This window comes from Carassius auratus, unplaced genomic scaffold, assembly GCF_003368295.1.
Source record: "Carassius auratus strain Wakin unplaced genomic scaffold, ASM336829v1 scaf_tig00216332, whole genome shotgun sequence".
NCBI lineage: Eukaryota > Metazoa > Chordata > Actinopteri > Cypriniformes > Cyprinidae > Carassius > Carassius auratus.
The window spans coordinates 486339-505445 of NW_020528515.1; the positions used below are offsets into that span (position 1 = coordinate 486339).

Here is a 19107-nt window from a genome sequence, read left to right on the forward strand (position 1 = left end):
TTTTTTGCATAGAAAAAAAAAAAAGTTTTGACCCAAACAATGTATTGTTAAAATGGTTTTGTGCTCCAGAGTCACACATCTGTACTGTATTACCTACATAAATCCCATTCATCTTGTAATTAATTAAATATACAACAGTTATGGGTCATACATTAGAATATATATATATATATATATATATATATATATATAAATGTGTGTGTGTGTGTACTCATTTGCAAAGAGTTTGGGGTCATTAAAAAAAAGTTAAATCAAATAATTATATAAAAGTTACAGTATTTAAATCAAAATAATCAAGCTCTACAAGCGAAATAAACACAGACACACACACACAATGCTTTGTAAAAATAACCAACCTTGTTTCCATAGTACTGACACACAGCTTTACAAATAGGAAGATACGAACAAACCTTTTCATTTTAATGACAACTCTATGCCAAAAAAAAAAAAAAAAAAACACTCAGCGAGTTGGTAGAATGAAAAAGACTTGTCTCTCTCATATACTGCAATCAAATGAAAAATATTTATATATATAAACACACACAAACCCCCAATAAAGAAGATAGGAACAACATCAGGACCGATGCTAAACGGTCACATTCACTCGCTGTGGTTCACGAGTCTCACAGCTCAACACAAATCTCTTCCTGCGCAGTCATTTTCTGTCTTCACTGGCCTGTCACACTGTATATTACATATTCACAAACAGATGAGGCTGAGAAGACATTAAAATGATTAGCAAACATACTGAAAAGAAACACTGAAGCATATACAGTAAATCGATATAGGAGAGATAGACAGTTTCTTTCATATAAAATGCTCTGTTATGTAAAACCAAAGGGTTTGGGAGGAGTCAGGTTACTCATAACTGTCTTTAATTTACATAGTGGCATGGATTTGGTCGAACAAACAACCAACATCTGGATCCATTTTCCTATTTGTCCTCATTTGACTGCTACTTCCCTATACACACACACACACACCCTTCATGAGTGTGAAACTGTCCAGGCGCTCATTCACACATTTCCTCCGGGAGCTCGTGAGGGTTGAGGATTCCTGGGACAGACATCTGGAGCTTGTGTTTCTCCTCCTGAGCCTGACGCAGAGACGCTTCCCTCTCCTCCAGGAACAGATCCGTCGAGTCCTCGCCCGCAAACTCCTGAAACACACAGTGTGAGGGGTTATGAACACTGTGTCAAGTCACGCTGGTTTGTACAGTGCGTTTCCCATTATACGTTTGTGAAAGCAGCTTTACATAAAACCATTTTTAATGTCAGACTGTAACAAAGTATCCATTTGTAATCAGTATTAGCTAGAGTTGGGAATGTTATCCAGAATCAAAAACAGATCCATATCCATTTGAAAGGCCAGAAACTGTCAATGCCGCAAGACTGTTTATATAGTACAACTATTACTACTAATAATAATAATCAACCAGCATAATTATTTTAGCTATTAATATTAAATGAAAATTGATATTCAATATAATTAATGTCACTATAAATTAAAACATGCACAATAATTTATTTATTAGTATTAATAATGTATTATTCTTAGGAGTACATTTTATTACTATTAATGATATTTAATAACATTTAATTAGTAGTAATAATAATAGCATTTTAATTATATTAACTAATATGTTATTAACATTTATATTTATTAAAACAACATTATGCACACAAAGAAAATCTCTACTATAAAACATTTTATTTCTATTAATGATTAATATTTAATTTATTAAAGTTGTTTTAGTTGTAAATTAGCATTTTGATTATATTAACTAATATGTAATCAACATTAAAACATTTTGCACAATAAATTAGAGCATTTCATTACTATTAATTATAAATTAAAATGACAAAGCATTTGAATTATTAACTACTAATATTTAATAAATATAATTACAAAAATAATTATTATTAGTTTTTAATCCACAAAAATATTGAATACGCATAATGTTTTATTATTCATAACAGAGCATTTTAATAATATTACTGTGTAACTAATTATTACAAATCATTTATAAATTAAAATATTAAAATACAAATATTTCTATAAATAGAGGCAGTTATTTAACAAACACTGTGGCTATTGGGATAAAATTTACTTATTAATTTATATATTAAAAATCTAGCAGGGAGGAAGTGACATACCTTGATCTGGACCAGGAAGTCCCTGAGGTGCTCTTTAAAGGCAGGAATGTCCTGATTCAAGCTGAACAGACCCGTGACAAACACCTTCACCTGGGCACTAAAATAAAAAAAATAAAAACACACATTAACAAACAAATGCTGCCACCAACACACTGGAAACACAATCCTCATGCTCTGGGCTGCTCTTACTCTTGCAGATGTGGGAAGGCCGTCTTCAGCAGGCTGGCCACATACTCCTGCACATAGCTCTGATTGTTGTTCGAGGTGCCTGCGTTCAGAGTGCTGCTGATTTTACCCTCTTCCACCAGGTTAAACATGTAGGCGAGGATGGAGGCGTGCATCGTCAGACCTGCCCGGCACAAACCACAGAACATACATCAAGCACACACAATGATTTTAACCTCCGAGTCAGTAACCTGCAATATTATTAATGCACTAGGTTTAAATCAATATAAACTGACACGTCACAATTTAAACGCTTTACTTAAAGAGAAATGCACGCAACAATAATGATATATAATCCTATTTTCATTACATTTTGCCTAAACTCTTTTTCCTCCGGTGGAAAATGACCTGATCAGCTGTGTTTGTGAGATTTACTGCGTGACTGCTGTGAAGAAAATTTGTTCAAAATACCAGCTCCATTAGTTACGCTGAAAACATGCCACTCTCTCTCTGCCTAGCAACTGACCAGCAGTATGAGACGTATCTGTGACGACGGAGAAGATGTGCTGCAGGATGTCACAGAAGTATGTCTGATAGAAGCTCTGAGCTGCTGCCTCTTCCTGTGCGATGTTCTGCAGCATGGTGAACAGAATCTGAAGCCCTGGAGACACACAAACACAATTACTGTCAGAAACACAGGTCACAGACGCTTGGCTATTATCCTTTTGTTTTCACACAGAAGCGTGTTTATTTGTTCTTCCCGCTCACCTGTGTCGGCCACATTCCTCATGGTGTGCTTGAAGGCCCAGATGATGGAGTCCAGAACCAGTTTGAACTGTGCCGGTGGGATGGACAGGAATGCTGGGAAACACTGTGAGTTAACAGCTTGCAGCAGGTAGAAGAAATGCGTCCTGTGCTCGGGGAACTCCTCAAAGTTCTGACAGAGGGAAAACAGAGCATTAAAGAAGGCCTGCACGATTTGGTTGGGGAGAGAGAGGAAGAGCATTTGTGCACTTCGCATTAATTCATAAGTTTCTTAAAATGTGCATTTGGGAATGCAAAGCATTTACTGTGAGCCAAGACATCTATCTTGATTAACTGCTTCTCCCTACATAGTGTATACTCTCTTCTAGACTCATGCTGGTTGGATTCAGAGGAAACAACACAAGTGAAATTAAACCGTTGCACTGACAGAGAGGATGGACTAACCTTATTGATCATGTCGAGGGTGCACTCGAACACAGCATCGAATATTTTGGGGATCTCTCCTGTTATGTGAGCGCCGAGCTTGTTGACGATAGTTGCCATAGTGCTAAGCACTTCTGGTTCTCGAGCTGCTGGAACGTTCCTTTGGTAGTCGATGAGAACCGCCTCCAGCAAAGGTGGAACGAAGTTCTCTCCAACCTGAAGAGACAACAACCACTCTTTCAACTGCTGTCAAACCCGACTCATTGTTTTGGCATCTAGGAAGGTCAGAACTAACCATCTGTGGGTCATTAGAGCGGCTGACCCATCCGGAGATGAGCTTTAGTGTCTCTCTCTTCACCGTCCGCATGCTCCGTATCAGAGGCTGCTTGGTCACCATCTCACCTGCAGAGAGAGACCAAAGAGTTTACCACGAGCCGTTATTACATGGCAGCTGTTGGGTCATGTGCTCCATGTCTCACCGTTGCTCTGGATGGCAGAAGAGATGTTCTCGCTCAGGCACTTGTAGACATTGAGCATGTCCAGGTAAATGCGTCCCAGCTGCAGGACGAATGGGTGACCCACAGCTTTACACGCCCTCACGTTGGTCTTCAGGATGCTGCCTAGCTGACGCACGGTCTCTGGGTCCTTCAGGATGTCCACGTTCTGATTGAAGAGAAACATCATGTGCTTTGAGTGCAAGTGTTGCTGTATCAATCATGCTGACTTAACATTAAAAGTATAAACCTTATAAAATAAAAAAATTTAAGTACAATAAGCTATTGAAAAATGAATAGAAACTATATAGACATAGGTAACTATAGTTAACTAAAAAAAAAACGATATGAAAACGTCTTACTTGAAATAAATGTAAATAAACTGAAAATGTAAAAAAAAAAAATTATAATAATAAATAAACAATGGTTTACCTTTATTAACTAAAATATAATTAGAAATTATATATATATATATATATATATATATATACACATACATATACATATATATACATATAAATATACATTTCCTTCACAAATTTATAAAATAAAAATAGAAAATATAAAAATAACTGATTCAATTTATTAATAAACTATAACAGTATCTCAATATTAAATAACAACGGCTCTCACCTTGGTGGCCTGCTGGATGATGCTGTCCCACACCTGGTTGGGGAGGAGCATGTATTTCTCGATCAGTCGCTCCTGGACCGTCTGGTCTGTCTGTGCTCCGATCATGTAGCCCACAGCCTCGTAGAACGTGTGCACCTGCTGCGGCTGCAGGTCACAGATGATGGTGTTGATGTTGTTGAGGATCTCGTCGATGAAGGGCATCACCTCCCCCACCTGAACCTGCACAAAATGCCTCCTGCACTTCTGAGCGATCTTGATGAAGGTGTCACAGGCCATGTCCTGCACGCCGTCATGGGTCTCTAAGAGAGAGAGAGAGATAAACAGCGAGAGAGGCTTTCCAATTAATATACACCCTTATGAGAAGATTGAAGAAAAAACTAAAAGAAAACTACGCATGAACACTCAAACTCAATCTACTCCTCACCGTGCATGAACTCAAACAGCTTGTTGACGACAGTCTTGAGGAACTTCCAGTGGGCCCTGAGGAATCGTGGGTATTGGCCGACGATGTACATGATGTTGGAAGCAATGATGGCTTTGTTATCTTTCCCTCTTTTTTGTTCACACAGACCAAGCAAGTCCTAAGACAGAAACAGAAATTTAGTGTTGGCCTTTAGACTTTTTAAATGTCTTTGAAATGTTTCTTCTGCTCACCAAGGCTGCATTTGTTTGATTAAAATACAGTTAAATATTGTGAAAAAAAAAGTAAAATTTTAAATAGCTGTTTTCTGTTTTTTTTTTTGTAGAAATTCTTTGATACATAAAGTTCAAGTGCATTTTACCCTATGCATTTACTTGAAATATAAATCTTTTGAAACACCGGAAGAATCTACACTAACTTTTTATCAACTGAAGGCATTCTTGTAAAAAGCAAGCATTACATTTGTTAATAAAAAGCAGTAGCATACACAGTATGCAATAACAAATGCATGAATAAACACCTTAATGACTGTGACGAGGAACCTCTTCTCATCCTCCTCATGCATGGCGCCACTGATGGAGCCGATGGCCCAGCACAGCGTGTTTAGGTTCCTCCAGGACCACTCGGTACCGTTCACCTGATTATGAAGCTTCTCTGTCATGATCCGCTCCGTATCCGCATAGTCCAGATGAGTCAAGTAGACTGGACAGGAGAAACACATCATTATCAAGCTTTCTCCATCTACATTTTCCCCTCCGTTTCTAGAACAGCCCATAATAATTACCCAGAGTCTCTCTCATGTTCTTGTAGAGGTTGATGGAGTCTGTGTCCTTCATGAACTCTCGTACCACCTCGCCCTGATCGTTCTCCACCACCAGAACCTCCTCCGGTTTGGCCATGCGACTCACCATCAGCAGACGCACCTGAGACAGGTCAAGAGTGCAGTCAGTTTTCCCTCCAGTGACCAATATTTTGAGGCAGAGCTGCTGTACACTGTGGCTAACTGACCTTGGAGAGCACAGGCAGGTAGAGGTGTCTACGGGGCGGTACGTCAAAGTGCTGGCTAGTTGAGAGCAATGGAGAGGTGGAGGTAGAGAAGGGACTCTCTCTGTAGAGCTCAGCGGCCAGATGGTTCCAGTACTCCAGACAGATCTTAAAGATCTCCGTCTCCTCCACCTCAGAGACCAGCAGCATGTAATGCAGAGCCTGAGCGCACAAGAGTCAAGCAATTTAGGAGTTTGTGCATCACTTTACCATCTATTTCTCTACATTTAACTATGTGTGTACCTCCATGAGCGTCTCTCTGAGGTTCAGTCTCTTCTCTATCAGTTGTCCGTGCTCTTTGAGGAAGGTGCAGAGAAACAGACTGAGGTTCTGGATGAAGTTCTGCTCATCGTCTCTCCCATTTGAATATGCCAGACGGATATTTGTGTTCAGAGGCAGCATCTGTTGAGTAAATGAGGGTTATAGTTTTGAAACCTTCACTAGTTTTTAGTGGTGCATTTGAGGTGTTGTCTAAAAATTTATACTTATAGGTTCGGAACAGCTCAAACGATTCACAAAATTATTATGTGAAAGTTTTAGTTTAATTAATTCAAGTTTATTTGTATAGCGCTTTTTACAAAATAAATCGTTACAAATTAGTCAAATTCAAGACTCCACATGCTGCAAACTTTTGTTTAGACCAGTGGTTTTCAACCTGGTTTTCAACCCCTAGTGGGTCACGGTGATATTGCAGGCGGGCTGCCAATTACTATTAAAGAAATAATAATATTGTTAATATGTCAAAATGTCCAAGTCATAACATAACATAATTTCATATATATAATTAAATAACAAAAAATAAATATTAAACCGTTACTATGCTTCCACTATTCGAGCTCAATGACTGGTTTATGTCTGTTCTAGAGATGTTACAACTTTTGATAAAGCTCTAATTGGTTCTCTTTTGGAAATATGTTTCAAATTCATCCTGAATGCATTTATAACTGTAAAACATTTTAACGGACCGGGCTTTAAGGTGTGACGGATAGATACAACAAAATAAACAATAATAAACATGAATCCACTGTGTATTCATCGTGCCAACAACATAAAATTGATAATATATAATGAGCGAGTACATCATGAATCCATTTTTCAAACCGTGTTTTTGTCTTATCCTGAATCACTACGGTACACCTATAATAAGTGTTTATATTCAGACTATTTTAGTCTGGTTGGGGTCGGCAACGCTGCAGAGTAGCACAGTACCTGCGTGACTCGCCGCAGATGTAAACAGAGAGAAGTGGCAGCTTTAATGCAAGTTATTTCATCTTTCTTGTGCGGCCCGGTACCAAATGACGCACAGACCGGTACCTGTCCCCGGCCCGGGGGTTGGGGACCGCTGCTGTAAAGCATATCTGTGTGTCAAAATTGTGATTAAAATCTATCACAAATTTATTTCTGTTTTGTCCATATTGCAAAGCCCTAGTTAATTTGATAAATACAGTTAACAGCTTCTGAGTACTAAGTTATTAACCCAACAATAGCGAGGTCAGTTAATGTTTTTGCAGTGGGCCGCGAAAACATACGTGTTTGGTTGTGTCGGCCACGAGTTGAAAAAAGGTTGGGAACCACTGGTTTAGACTATATATTGTTTTGCCAATTTTATCGGCCGATATATCAGTATTGGCGAATATGCCACCGATAAGAACTTTTTACAGAAAATATAGACCCACCCCCACATGATTCTAATTTTTAGTTTTGCATGATGTTATGATTTATGGATAGGTCATTTTTAACAGCAGACGCTGTTTAACAGCTGATCTGTGCATCACTGCATGCATCTGTGGCACACCGGATCTGATCGCAGCAGCTTGTGTTTATACTAGCCACGCCCCTTCCCAGAATTCATGCTTATCACATCGATCACATCACATTTCTGTGATTCAAAGCTGAATTTTCAGCATCATTACTCACAATTATTTAGAAATCATTCTAATCTTACCAATTCAACTCTGAAACACTTTACATTTTTGTGTAAACCTATATTTAATTTCAGGATTCTCTGAAGAACAGAAAGTTCACATTTATTTGAAATGGAAATCTTTCTAACATTATTAATGTCTTCTTATGGTAACATTCAATCAATTTAATGTGTCTTTGCTAAATAAAACCATTCAATTTAAAAAAAATAGAAGAGAATAGAGTTGGTGTACCTGTTTGAGCTGCACCATGGTGAGAGTGAACAGGTTGACAAACTGCTCCTCATACTGGCTGACACTGACACCGGCGATCTCTGTCAGACACTTCAGAGTGATGTTCCGGAACATCGGAACATTCAGAAACTGTGGAATAATCACGAACACAAGCCATAAACTTTCTGGAACACTCAGTGATTTTCACTAAGTGAGAGGCTATAAATGTTGGAGCACCAGCTCGGACACAAAGCTTTGAGCAGAGGTCCAAAGAGAACAGCCAGCGCTCCAATGATTTCCCTCTCTTTCTTACGCACTGGCAAGCTGAACCAATGACAGTGCGCCTTTGTAAGAGGAGTGATGCCAGCCTGCTATCACAGCATTTTACTAAATCAAATAAGTTACAATTAGAGACCTCGAGTCACGTTACCTTGTACACCAGCGTGCTGATGAGTTTGGTCTCAAATATGTAGCCAAGTGGAATCCAGTTCAGGAAACGAAGGAGGGTCTCCAATGTGGCTTGGACCAGAGGGGCATTCTGGGAATTTTCCTGATGTACAAAGCATCAAGTCAGGTTTAGAAATGAGAGGCATGAAAATACTGAACTGCACATAAAGAACTAGTTCACCCAAAGAGGAAAATTGTGGATTATTAAGATGTTTTTATCAGCTGTTTGGATTCGCTTTCTGACGGCACCCACTCACTGCAGAACAAGTCATGCAAAGCTAAATTTCTCCAAATCTGTTCCCATGAACAACCAAACAAACAAACAAACTCATCTAAATCTTGGGCAGCCTGACATTAAGTACATTTTCAGCAAATTTTTGGGTGAACTATACCTTTAATACTAAAAACACTAATGTTGTAGTAATATGCTTGCAACATACCATGACAAACTGGCACAGCTGGAAGATTTGGGAAAATTCGTTGCACATACTGCAAAAAAAAAAAAAAAAAAAAAAGGGGATACAGGTTGAGCAAATATCACCACAAATATTTTGCCAACCACACCCTGCAAAGTCTGCAACTGTCACATATTGCAGGCATGTGTACCTGTCCTTCAGGTGCTTGGCTTTGACCTGAGTCATCTGCCCGCTGGAGAAGTCAAACACCTCCTCACTGAGGAGCTTCAGGATGATCATGTTGTTCTGACACAGGCTCTCACTGGTGCGACTCGCTCCCACAATGTCACTGATGAACGTGGGCCAGTGCTTCGGCCACTCCTGCTTCAGAATCTACACACAAAACATCAACAGCTTTAAATCCGTGAGCCCTTCGCTCTCACAATATAACAACCACAGATATACCTAAAACACACTCACCTGCACCAGGATCATGTTGAGCTTTGCTATGTAAACCCCTTCCTTCTGTAAGAGTACAAATACAAGTTAACATGGATGCATTCAGCAATATGACTAGTACTAATCAGGGTTATAGTTAACTGAAAAATTAACTAAATGCTAAATAAAACAATGGATTAAAGTTAGTTTATTTTAGTTATTTTATGTAACTTACTGAAAATGTTTTTTAATATTTTGGTTGCAACCATCTGTTTTTAAGTCATTTAAATGGTACAAATTGTAAAAACTAAGCATTTTTATTACCTCTACGCTGTTAGGATCAGAGGAAGTCTTGATAATCAGCCCAACGACATACTTTTTAATTCCTGTGGACAGAGAGAGATGTCTGTTATTTGTGCATTTCTTAAAAGTCATCAGGATTTCACATGACAGCAGTGTTATATAATGTGGAGGTGTACAATAAATCTTCCATAAAGACCAAAGGTCAGTGAGCCCAAATGTTCAGATTGAAGTCGTACGGTCCCTCACCATCACACTGGTTTCGAGGAAGAATCTTCCAGCGTGTTTTGATCACGGTCTCCAGTATCTGAAGAGCATAATACTGCAATACAAACAGCAAAATGAGTAAACATCAGTTTAACATGCTCACGGTTGGCATTTAGTCAGTTTGACTCTGTACACTGGCTAAATGCAGAAATAAACATTAATGTTAACATACTTTTGTCTTCATGTTCTGTGAGAACTCCAATATGGTGTCCACTCTGGTCCAGGCATCTGGGTGGTCCTTCAGGCTGGTGAGAACTTCTTGTGCCAGTCTTTGCTAAAATAATCGAAAACGAAAACCACTTTTGATGCACCGTACCTGTACATTCATAATTGTCTTGGATTTGGCAAATCGACTCGTACCTGAGATCCCACATCATAGTACATGGAGTTGACGACATTGTCCAGCAGGTTGATGTCTAGCTTTTGACTGAAGTCCAGCAACTGCCGTGCTGTGTGATCCGCCAACATGGTCATGTCTGCCGGCATAGAGCTGTAATACAAGACAGTCAACACCTTTTAGTTACCAAACATCAATAGTGACACATATGAAAATTCATCCTAACAGTTTACTAGTTGTTTAACCAGAATAATCTGCTAAAATCAGATACCAAACCAATGGCTCGAAACACGTGGGTCCACAAAACACTTCACTTAAGCATGCAGTTGTGCTGAAATACAACCGTTCTGCGGAGTTCACCTTTACAACTGCTACTTTTACTAGACAAACGCTTCTAAAAAAAGTGCTAAAATGGAACTTTAACAACTTAAATGTGTTCCTTTACAGTAAAAAAAACACACAAAAAAACACAAAGCTTAAACATGGATGTGAGTAAACAGACCTTCATATACACAAGTACTTTTTAGAAAGCAGCCCACTTGAATTCTAGTTGAGCGCCTTTGCAGTTACGGGCAACGACGAGGAACAAAACGCGTTTTCGTTTCTGTTCAATACTAGCAGTGTGTCAGCAAACTAGCACTTCATTCAACTCATTTATCACAGAAGATACTATTTATAACAGATAACCATTTCATAAAACACCTCAAGAACAACCTTTAACTTACCTGTTTTAACCAAAACTCCTTCACGCTGAAGAAAAACCCTACAAAAATGCTAACGTGGTTTGAGGATTAGCAACAAGGTTATTAAGTGTCCTGGAAACGTGCGTCGCGTCAAAACAAGATCAAGACGCGAGGTTAAAAAAAAGCGCCTAGTGTATTTATCTCATTTTACACGGATATAGTGTGCTTTGAAAATGCAATCTGAGCATCTAACGTTAGCAAGTTCAATTCAAATGCTAAACTAGCTGGTTACTCACTGTATAGCCAAACTCACTATAATGCGAAACAAACGATAAATGAAAACACAATTTCGGTGTTATTTTTTAACTATTGTCTTCAGTGATTGAGTCCAGGTCCTCTTTCAGTCAGCTGCTCGTGTTAGTTGATCTGACGGTTTACAGCTCGCTTTAACTACTCATTCCGTTTTATAACAACAGCATCAAACCAATCGTTAGTTTATTCTTTTGTCTAATGCAGAAAAACCGTTGTTTTGAACGCAGATATCTGCGAGAGACTGTGACCCAGCTCCTCTGTAGTCTCATGCATCACACGCAAGACCGGTTGAAACCGGTTCAGACTGGCGTATTCCATCTCGGTTTAGTTTTCACTCCGTAGCGCCGCGTAAAATTCGGACTGCGGTCACGCCCTCCGCTACAGCTGATTGGTCGGAGAAGGCGACGCGGAAGCCCTGCGCGCATGTGATTGGATAGAGGTGCCGTCAGTCAGGATTGATCCCGCCCAGCGCCCCTGGTCTCATGTGTGAGGCGGGTTTTGCAGCACAGCGTGAGCGTGTTGTGGGCTGGACCGCGTGGAGCATGGAAAATTACTGAGACGTTGCCTGTGATGAACAAACAGTAACTCACCATGATGTGTATTTTTAGGCTGTGGCTCATGTGTAAAATGTTTTATATGCTGGCATTTATATGAAAAGAAGTGCTAAACAATAAAATTGCAATAATACAGTTTATTTCCACATATTACGTTTCCCCCCCTCTTATTGCATTGTACAAACACTCTCATTTAATTTGTAACATATTAAATAATATTGCGTTTTGGCCCTTTGTTAAGTATATGATAGTGGACAGGCATTAATATATATATATATATATATATATATATATATATATATATATATATATATATACACACACACACACACTACAGTCATTACTGTATATCAAGTGAATGCCATGTAAACACATAAAAGATTAAATAAAAAAAAGGAAATTATACTTTGCATAAAGAAATATTTAAACTTATTATGATCAGTTGCATTTCAGCATTATTATTCTTATTATTATTAATAACTAAGCGCATTTCCCCTCAAACTTCCCATTACTCTAAGAAAATAATATCCTTTATATCACATAAATAAACTGTTAAATATACATAAACATTTTGGTTATCTACATTCTTTTGTTTTCAGCAGTAAATGCTGGCAGAATTTTCATTTTTGGGTGAACTATCCCGTTAATAAGGTTTGGGAGATTTTCTTTCTCACACATTATATATATTCAACAACTATTTGCTACTGAGGTAAATATGTAGAATAAAGCTAATGATCACTTTTCTCACTGTTTTTACTTTCACTACCCCTGCTGCTCTGGCTGTGCTTACTGCTGATGTCATCATCTTTATAACGCTCGTCCTGTTCCTCATCATCATCAAAATCCAGCTTGTCATGATATGAGTTGCCCTTCTCCTCATCAGTGTCATGACATTCACTGTGCCTGTCGTCCTCATCTCTGTCCATGTGTTCTTCCTCCATGTCATGGTCATACTCCTCATAATCATCTGCATAGTCTTCCAGAAGATCCCGCAGGTCTGGAAGTTCCTCATTATCTTCATTCCTGTTTTTACTGTAAAAGAATGAATGGAAACAACTCGGAGATGCTACGAAAAATAAATATGGTTTTAAATATGCAAAATTAGCAGTGTTTTCCTTTTTTGAAGAAGTGTTTCTTTTAATAAACTATGAGAGAATTGAGACCTCCTGGCTCTTCTACCTGTATGTGGGTGGAGTTTGGCTGCCGGAGTGGGCGGGGCTTGGGGTCTGTCTGTGTTTCAAGCCTTCAGGAGCTTTACTGCTGATAAAGGATTCACTCAGACCACATCCATGCAGAGTGGCAGAGTAGAGCTTCTGTGCTGCTCTCTTAGCATTCATCTGAGAAACAAAGAGCTTTGCATTATCATCACAATGAACATTTCGAGTAGAGATGCATGTCCTCTCTTTTCCTAAAAGGAACCTTTTTCTGAGTAAAAAAAAAAACACCAAAATAAATTACAATTAAAAAAAATTCAAATATTATATAATAAAAATAAAAAAAACTCACCTGTGCCACCTGTTCCAGTAACAGGGGTCTTCCCTTCACTCTTTCCTGGATTTCTCTCATCTCCTCCTGGTACTCTCTTTGTCTCTGAAGATCTTGTTTCCTGTTCCCATGTGCACATGTAGATGAGCATTTATAATAATAATGATACTATATATATAGATAAATGTACGTATATATATATATATATATATATATATATATATATATATATATATATATATATATATATATATATATATATATATATATATATATATAGGTAGATCGACCGACCGATATTATATGCATGCAATCTGCATCTGAAAATGAAAATCTCTGCAATGTTTCAAAAACTCATGCACTTTTAAAAATAAAAGTTCTTAAGGGAGTTTTCATAGGAATGCAATAGAAGAAGGATTAGCGTGAAGGATATTTTAATAATCTAAGAATCTTTTCGTGTGATGCTAAGGTTCCATGGATGTTCTTCACAGAATCACCAACTCCAGTAAAGAACCTTTACTTCTAAAAGTGTTGTTTGAGGTAAACGAAGAGCAGCTCATGAAAAGCTGAATTGTTTTACCTGAACTCTTTTAGTTTGGATGGGCATGTCTGGGCCAGGGTCATGTGCGGGTCGTTCGCCTGGGCTCGCTTTGTGATCACTTTTTGTAGTCTCTTCTCTCTCTGTTTCTGCTTCTCCTTTAATTTCTCCTCCTCTTCTTCTGCTCGCTTTCTCTGCTCAAGAACCTTTCTACTCATAGGGGTTAAGAGCTGTCAGAACTGAACTTTATGAAGAAGGGAGTCCTGTAATGGGATGGTGCTAAGGTAAGCCAGCAGGGACAGGGTTCGGGAGCAATCGACAGGTGCTGCCTTCAAGTCATGTCACAATGACCACATTTCTTAGTACCACCAAGTGGGAAACTCATACATTTTTTGAGTGCCAAATCTTCAACTTTTATCAAAAATGTGCACTTTACAGTTTAGTTTAAATACTTAAGAAATCTTAAAAATATGAAAGATTTTCTTCATGCTGAGAAAAAAAAATTATTTTCCTTTAAACTATATAAGACTGTAGTATACTATTTTAATTCTGCCTTTGTGTTAGAGCTAAAAACAATCTTTGTCAGGAAGTGAAATGGAGAAATAAATATGAATTTATTAAACACTTCCATTTCATTTTGACTGATCTTGAATTCATTTCTGAACTTGTACGTATGAACCTCCCATGAGGACTTGAGGGCAGCAAGAGGACTGAGGAGCATCGACAACATTCCCAGTGAGGTTTTCTACTGTTAATGGGGTTATAAATGGGAGACACACTGGCAGGGAAAATCACACTCCTCCTTAGCAATTCCAAAAAGCTGGAGACACAGGACTTCACTTGGAAAGTTCTAGAAGGGTGAGGGTTTAAACCAGGGCTGGGCATCACAGTTACCTCACAGCTTCTTGCCGTTTCTTGGCTGCATCTGTGATTTTAGCAGACAAGCATTCCTGGCTTCCAGACAGAGAGGAGCAAAGGGAAGACGAGGGCGTTCTGGGCGAGAGAGCAGGTGGGGTCATGAACGGCCAGCGCGATAGTCTTGGGCTCTTTATCTCTGCCTCGATATCTGCCATGATGCGTTCTTTGTGTGAGGCGATATTAGCTGTGCGCAGCTGGAAGGGTTCGCATGCTGTCACGGGCCGCACTTCTTTGCACTTCGCCAGCTGCTTCCGAAACCTCCTGTAGCTGCCGTCGAAGTCCGGTACTTCGGTGTTGATCTTGGGTCTGTGTGTCTGCTCTTCATCTTCGGCGGCTTTGTGCACCTGTTTCTCACTAAGCTGTCGCGCAAGCATGCTAGGAGGCATGGATGCACTGTGAAGCAACTCCCTCGCCCGCATCTGCATCTTGATGGCCCGGTAGAGCTCCTCCTCCTTCTGCTGCTCGCCCGACGCGGCCTCCTTCACTGTCCGTGGGACGGGTTTGGCCTTGAAGGGGCATTTCCTTCTCTCCTCTTCCTCTCGGTTGTGTTTGAGCATTTGCTCACGGAGCTTGGCCTCCTTCTGCTCTTTCTTCAGCCGTTCGCGCTCCAGGAAGCTGAAGGGTCTTTGCGAGGTGTGGAGACGCTGCTGCTCCAAGTCGCGATGAAGCCGCCTGCGCTCCTCGTCGCGCTCCTGCAGCTCCTCGTACAGCGGGAGGCGCACGTGTGCAGGTGCCGGACTGGCGCGGAACTTCCTCTGGCACTCGGTGAGCTCCTCCACCTGCCGTCGGAGATCTGCGTTCTCTTGCTCCATCTCTGAACGTGATTTTATGCCTTTCTTGCGACGTTCTGCCTCACGAAGGGTCATGTGGAAAGGCTTGGGGACTGTTACTCTCGGATGCCAACACTCGTCTACCATTTGCTTGTGTTTTTTTAGCCGTTGACCCTTGGTCCTACCCTTGAGTTTGCTAGCAGCCTGGCAGTCAGCAGGCAAGCTCTGCAGTGAGGATGAAAAGTGGTGCCATTGAGGTGGAGACAGCTTATGCACGCTGAAGTCCTGCCACATGTTCTTGATGTGTTCTTTGGGTGAGATATGAAGGCCTTTCTCAGTGTTGCCGTTGTCAGCAGTGCACTCTTCATCAGACAGGTCAGAAAGATCTGAAGTTCGCCGCAGCTCCAGAGCAGACCGGGCTTTTTTCAGATTGCTGGTTATCACTGGAATCCTTCCTTGTGGGGAACTATTAAACATAAAATAATGTTAATAATCTTTTCATTTCCATTTAAATTTAAAGGAACGTTCTGCACTACTTGTTCACATGTTAGAGGTCAGTAAGTTGTTTTTTTATTCTGCAAGGATGCATTACATTGATCAAAAGTGATAGTAAAGATATTTACAAATATTTATATATTAAACCAGTGCTGTTCTTTTGAGCATTCTGTATTCAAAGAAACCTGAAAAAAAAAAAAAAATTCACAGATTCCACAAAAAAATGTCACAACATTGATGATAATGATCAGAAATAATTTTTTGGGGCAGCAAATCAACATATTAGAATGATTTCTGAAAGATCACGATACCGAAAACTGTAGCTATGATACTGAAAATGTAGCTTTGCCATCAAAAGAATAAATTGCATTTAGAAAGAAAACAGTCTTCCTGAATTGTAATAATATTTCACAGTATTACTCTTTTTACTGTACTGTTTTGATCTGTTGCCTTGGTAAAAATAAGAGACAACTTTCTCAAACTTTTGAAGAGTTGTGCATACCTAGAAAGCCCCAAAAAATGTGTGTGTTGAAAAATAAATATTTTTTAATGTCTAAACTCACAGATTGCTCCGATCACTGTTGTCCGCAGAGCTCACCCCCTTGAGGTCCAGTTTCTTGCGATACATGAGTTCAAGTTCGGCCATCGTTTGGAGGTGAGCCTTCTTCAGCTGCTCTAGTTTACGGTAGTAATCTTGGTTTGAGAAGTAGAACTCCCTGAGGTCGATGTGATCGCCCGTCACGCGGTAGTCTTTGATCAGCAGTGCATTGCTGTCTTTGACAGGAGGCTCATCAGTCCCCAGCTCAGATCCAGAGTCATACTCAATCTAGGTAGATACACACAATGAAAAAACAATGATACTTTCACTTTAATCCATATCATAGGTTGGTAATCAGTACAATTCTTTAAAATGTTTTTTACGTCACAATCTTTTTTGTGTGTGTGAAATTCTTCTCTTGAAAACAGTTTTGTGTGGTCAGTAGTTGTGTGTAACACAAGATGAGCCTCTCTCTGTGTGTAAGCTGTTAATCTGCAGGTCTGTCATCTTTAAGGACAGATGGCAGATTGTGTTCTTCATTCATACCAGAGATTGCCTCACGGTTCTTCAGTTTCACCGTACTCAACATGAAACTAACACTACATTACACATGTTTATACAGGCAAATAATTTAAAACATGTTTAAAATGCAAACCATAACCACTAACACAAAGGCCTGTTGATTTACTTCATGATTAGGATAGCATACTTACTAAACTCTTCATCATGTCAGGTCATAACAGTCAATCCTTCCTCTTCATCATCATTAGTAAGCACTTTAATCACCTCTAGTGTATAACACAACTATTGTTTTCAATATTGTATCATGTTTAAGCCCAAACAACGTACATTGTTGACTGAAACCCTCCAAATTAGGGTTTTTGTCTTTTTAATACGCCTGAAGTATTTCCATGATCGTTTAATCAATATAAAAAGCTGTTTATTAGCTTTTTGTCACCTCTGTCTCATAGTGGCTGTTGTCCATGCACGCGCGCAGCGACCGCTCCCGCTCATACTGAGCTAACGGGACTTTAGTGTGCGGATCCACCGGCGTCTTCAGACAGGACATCACCAGGACATTAGTGCGGTGGGACTTCTTCATATCCGTCTCTTCCTCCAGACTGATACAATCAAATGAATCAAGACTGACAGGTGCACGTCTCCTTGACGACCTCGTAGCGTGGGGAAGCCGCAGCAGTGACGCTCAGCCGCGGGAGCGCGCACGTATAACACCGCCTCTAACGGTTTATTTCTGAGGGTCCGGAGTTTTGAGTTTATTTAAATAAAAAAAGAAGACGGTATTTTTCAAGAGTACTACACTAATGTATGTCCAAACGAATTAAATTGAAAAATAGTAATGATAATCTAGCTAGTTTTAAACCCTTAAAATATCCGATGGCCACACCACCCTGGACCACAAAACCAGTCATAAGGGTCAGTTTTTCGAAATTGAGATTCATACATCGTCTGAAAACTAAATAAGCTTTCCATTGATGTATGGTTTATTAGGATAAGGAAATATTTGGCCGAGATACAACTAACTTTATTAGAAAATCTGGAATCTGAGGGTGCAAATTAATAAATATAATAACAAATCGAAATATTGAGAAAATCAACATTAAAGTTTTTTTTTTATTATTATTTTTTCTTCTCAAATTAAGCAACGCATATTACTAATCGAAAAATTACGTTTTAATTTATTTATGGTATGAAAGGATCTTTACTTGGGATTTCCAGTTACATTACAATAAATACTTGTTTTACATTTACATTTATTCATTTAGCAGACGCTTTTATCCAAAAATCTGCTTAATGAAAGTGAATTTTTTTTAATTCATTATACATTAATGAATAAATGTAAATACATGTTTTACCCTTGTGCAACCTTATGGACATTTTGTCTTTTTCAGCTTTTTTATATAACTTTGTGTTAATTCCAACTGCAAACCTTTTGGCACAACTTCCATTTCCTTTAATAAATCAGTTTTGCACAAGGTGAACAAACATGTCCCCATTGAAAACCATTAAAACCTTTTTAAAAATCACAGTAATTGTGAAATGATGCAATTTCTGTAACAAAAAAAAAAAAAATTAAGGTTTGGCCTATAAAGCAAAAGTTCTCTTTATTGCAGTTTCTGCATATTTGGCAATTGGATAAATAATGCAGCTATAATTGTGTTATGTGTGTCAGAGTGAGGTTTGTATAGTGTAGTGTCATAAAACAAAACAAAAATAGTTTGTGGCTGTGCATTTGTTCTTGTAACATTTGAAAAGAGAAAAACTCTACTGCAAATCACAAACCCAGCCACACTGTGTGCACCTGCAGAGTTTTGCTAGAATCTAATGGGGAAAAGTTGATACTGCGCCCAAACAAAATCTTACTGAATGCTCATA

General features: G+C 39.0%; 2 protein-coding genes across 2 annotated transcripts; both read right to left on the reverse strand.

Moving 5' to 3' along the window:
• Positions 1–337: 337 nt before the first annotated feature.
• On the reverse strand, positions 338–11738 carry LOC113097614 (exportin-1-like). Its single transcript, XM_026262881.1, has 24 exons — positions 11146–11738; positions 10444–10573; positions 10256–10357; positions 10066–10138; positions 9841–9902; positions 9559–9603; positions 9290–9471; positions 9124–9172; positions 8667–8786; positions 8258–8386; positions 6345–6503; positions 6066–6263; positions 5842–5980; positions 5578–5759; positions 5061–5217; positions 4637–4935; positions 3989–4172; positions 3805–3911; positions 3531–3725; positions 3090–3258; positions 2848–2982; positions 2346–2505; positions 2157–2253; positions 338–1159 (listed from the first exon to the last, which is right to left on the reverse strand). The coding sequence occupies exons 2-24, from the start codon at positions 10567–10569 to the stop codon at positions 1013–1015; spliced, it is 3216 nt and encodes a 1071-aa protein (XP_026118666.1). The 5' UTR covers positions 10570–10573; positions 11146–11738; the 3' UTR covers positions 338–1012.
• A 604-nt stretch (positions 11739–12342) lies between these two features.
• Positions 12343–17879, reverse strand: LOC113097613 (protein FAM161A-like). Its single transcript, XM_026262879.1, has 7 exons — positions 17672–17879; positions 16739–17001; positions 14887–16146; positions 14035–14202; positions 13476–13575; positions 13149–13306; positions 12343–13001 (listed from the first exon to the last, which is right to left on the reverse strand). The coding sequence occupies exons 1-7, from the start codon at positions 17813–17815 to the stop codon at positions 12698–12700; spliced, it is 2397 nt and encodes a 798-aa protein (XP_026118664.1). The 5' UTR covers positions 17816–17879; the 3' UTR covers positions 12343–12697.
• Between the last annotated feature and the right edge of the window lie 1228 nt (positions 17880–19107).

Excerpts from the sequence above, each read along its gene's own strand:
- LOC113097614 (XM_026262881.1), bottom strand. The coding sequence starts at position 10,569 with ATGCCGGCAGACATGACCATGTTGGCGGATCACACAGCACGGCAGTTG. Across the intron at positions 9,903-10,065 it reads TCCTCGAAACCAGTGTGATG|GAATTAAAAAGTATGTCGTT; the intron begins GTGAGGGACCGT and ends CTCTGTCCACAG. Across the intron at positions 5,981-6,065 it reads ACCTGCCTGTGCTCTCCAAG|GTGCGTCTGCTGATGGTGAG; the intron begins GTCAGTTAGCCA and ends GACCTGTCTCAG.
- LOC113097613 (XM_026262879.1), bottom strand. The coding sequence starts at position 17,815 with ATGAAGAAGTCCCACCGCACTAATGTCCTGGTGATGTCCTGTCTGAAG. Across the intron at positions 17,002-17,671 it reads ACAGCCACTATGAGACAGAG|ATTGAGTATGACTCTGGATC; the intron begins GTGACAAAAAGC and ends GTATCTACCTAG. Across the intron at positions 13,576-14,034 it reads TCCAAACTAAAAGAGTTCAG|GAAACAAGATCTTCAGAGAC; the intron begins GTAAAACAATTC and ends ACATGGGAACAG.